Source organism: Oryzias melastigma, unplaced genomic scaffold, assembly GCF_002922805.2.
Source record: "Oryzias melastigma strain HK-1 unplaced genomic scaffold, ASM292280v2 sc02301, whole genome shotgun sequence".
Taxonomy (NCBI): Eukaryota; Metazoa; Chordata; class Actinopteri; order Beloniformes; family Adrianichthyidae; genus Oryzias; species Oryzias melastigma.
The window spans coordinates 1,745-3,967 of record NW_023418876.1 but is presented as its reverse complement, the minus strand read 5'-3'; the positions used below and the strand labels follow the sequence as shown (position 1 = coordinate 3,967).

Sequence of the window (2,223 nt, the reverse complement as noted above, 5' to 3'; positions counted from 1 at the left end):
TTTTCTGTTTTTATTGGTACTTTTAAAAAGTTGATTGTTTTGCAGTCATATTAAACGTTTACATTGTTTCTTCCTCTTTGAAAACAGGATTTTTTTAGTCCTTTCACTTTTAAGTTCAAACTATTATGGACTTTTAAGCAATTTTACAACAGATTTTTCAGAAATTCAGGTCAACTTCAAGCGTTTGAATCTTTAGTAAATCCCTTCAGCATTTAAAGTAAACTGCTTCACTATTTTCTGTAAAAAGTTTCAGCTTTCGCCAAAAAGCATTCACACTAGCATTATCACAGGGAATGCAACTCTTCTAGTTTCTTTTGTAAGTGACCATGGTATTAGTGGGAAAAACCTCGATGAAGTGTTCTTTGACAGAATTTAAGGCACGCTGTGGACGCGGAAGTGTGATTAGCTTCCATTGACCACCCTTGTTTAAACACAGATGAACAATGTGAGCTTAGAACTGTGCTGAGGAAGCAAAGAGTGATGGAAATGTCTGAAAACACGTCCATCATGTTTCTGTGACAGACACGTTGTAGTTTTAATTCTAAAGATTTTTGTTTAACTGTGAGAGGATCTGAGTTCTTTCCTTCACCTTCTCTGCCTGGCCATGCCCGTTGTCCCAACAAGGGCAGACGGCGTGAAACACTCTCCGACAGCTGAGTCTGAAGCCGTCTGTGATGAGAACCGTCCCAAACGGCACAGAAGACACTCCTGGTTTGGGGCGGATGGCGACCTGCAGGTTGTGGCCGGCTGCCTGCAAGATGGCTTTGGACACGGCTCCACGAGTTAGGTCCAAGTTTTCTGAGATGGTGTTGACGATGACATCAGTCTGTAGAGAAACAACACATCCTGTTACAACTCCAAACATGATACAGACCCCCCGCTCCCCGTGCGTGGTGCGTGTGCCGAGTAACAAGATGCAGAAAAGTGAGTAATTAGCGTTTTTAACTGTGTTAAAATAAATGTTTTAGCAAGTAATCAGTTGGACCAATCTCTTCCTTTTTGCTAACATGACCATTAATGCTTTACATTTGTCCTCTGCTCACTGATCGTCTCATTTCTAATGTGCTTACCACCGGCTACGGTGGCCCTTTAGGTTCAGTTATTTCAGTTTCAGAGCAGATCATATTCAGACTGAGGAATCTCAGAGCGAACCGAAGTTCAGTCCGATTTGAAATGAACCAAGACCACCTCGAAAGATGGGTCAGAGAACGGTTCCAGGTCCTGTTTCAGACCGAAACATTGTTCCACATTATCGGGAAACAAACTCTGGATCTCTTTAAGCGGACTAAATGTGTCCAATCTGAATACAGCCTTGGTTCTGAATAAAATAAAAAAAATCAAAGCTTGAATTGCATTGAATGAATTGAATTCTAACAATTATAAATATTTTGTGTTTTGTTTGATGTTTTCTTGCATTTCTTGTCAGGCTCTTTTAGACAACACTATTGACCTTATTCCGGGAGCCTCTCATGTAAAAGGGATTATGGGTGCAACTTCCGGTTGCTATTCCGCTATTTGTTTCCCCTGAAAGTGGCGGTTTTGTTAGCTTTAGCGGTGCATACAAACGTTAAAAGCGTGTTTTACTTAATCCCTCAAAGTTTTCAAAAATGTCTTGGCGTTTTTGTTCAGGTGCATGTTGTGCAGCTCGTGGTTGTACTAAAATCCAAACTAAACTAAATTTGTGGAGCGTTGTGTGAACATGGGCTGCTGAAGAAGAGGGAGTGCAGCTGCCCTCCTCGGTACAGATTTTACCGTCTACCGGGCGAGGATGAAGTCAGAAGGATGTGGCGGAGAATTTTAAATCTTTCATTTTGTGGATAAAGTACACAGAGGAAAATCTGTATCCAACATTATGGTCATGTTACTCCAGAACACCAGAGAAGAAGAGACGCCGGGTACTGCAGAGACCTGACAGCAGTGTGGTTAAGCTAGTTTCATATTCAACATTCGTCACACATTCAGCGATGAACGGAGATATTTCTCAAACGCCTTTGATAAAAACAAACACCAAAAATGTTTTACTGACAGATGATAAAACAATCAATGTTTCACATGACTCATTTTCATTATTCATGATCCACGTAATGAGCAGACCACCGCAAACGCCGCTGCAATGTGAGCGGAGCCGGAGCGCTTTGCCTGAGCTGCTCCTGAAAGTGATGTGAAATGTTGATTGTTTTATTATCTCTCAGGAAAAACATGTTTGGTGTTTTTTAGCAAAGG

The 2,223-nt window shown here is 41.3% G+C and overlaps 1 protein-coding gene across 1 annotated transcript in view; it reads right to left on the bottom strand.

Moving 5' to 3' along the window:
• Positions 1-589: 589 nt before the first annotated feature.
• The window catches only part of LOC112139145 (protein mono-ADP-ribosyltransferase PARP15-like), a gene marked incomplete at its 3' end in the record, with an annotated part of 2,583 nt that continues 949 nt past the window's right edge, over positions 590-2,223 (bottom strand). Inside the window, exon 3 of the mRNA XM_024261842.2 lies at positions 590-826. Coding sequence (XP_024117610.1) covers positions 590-826 — 237 coding nt within the window. The remainder of the gene's footprint in view (positions 827-2,223) is intronic.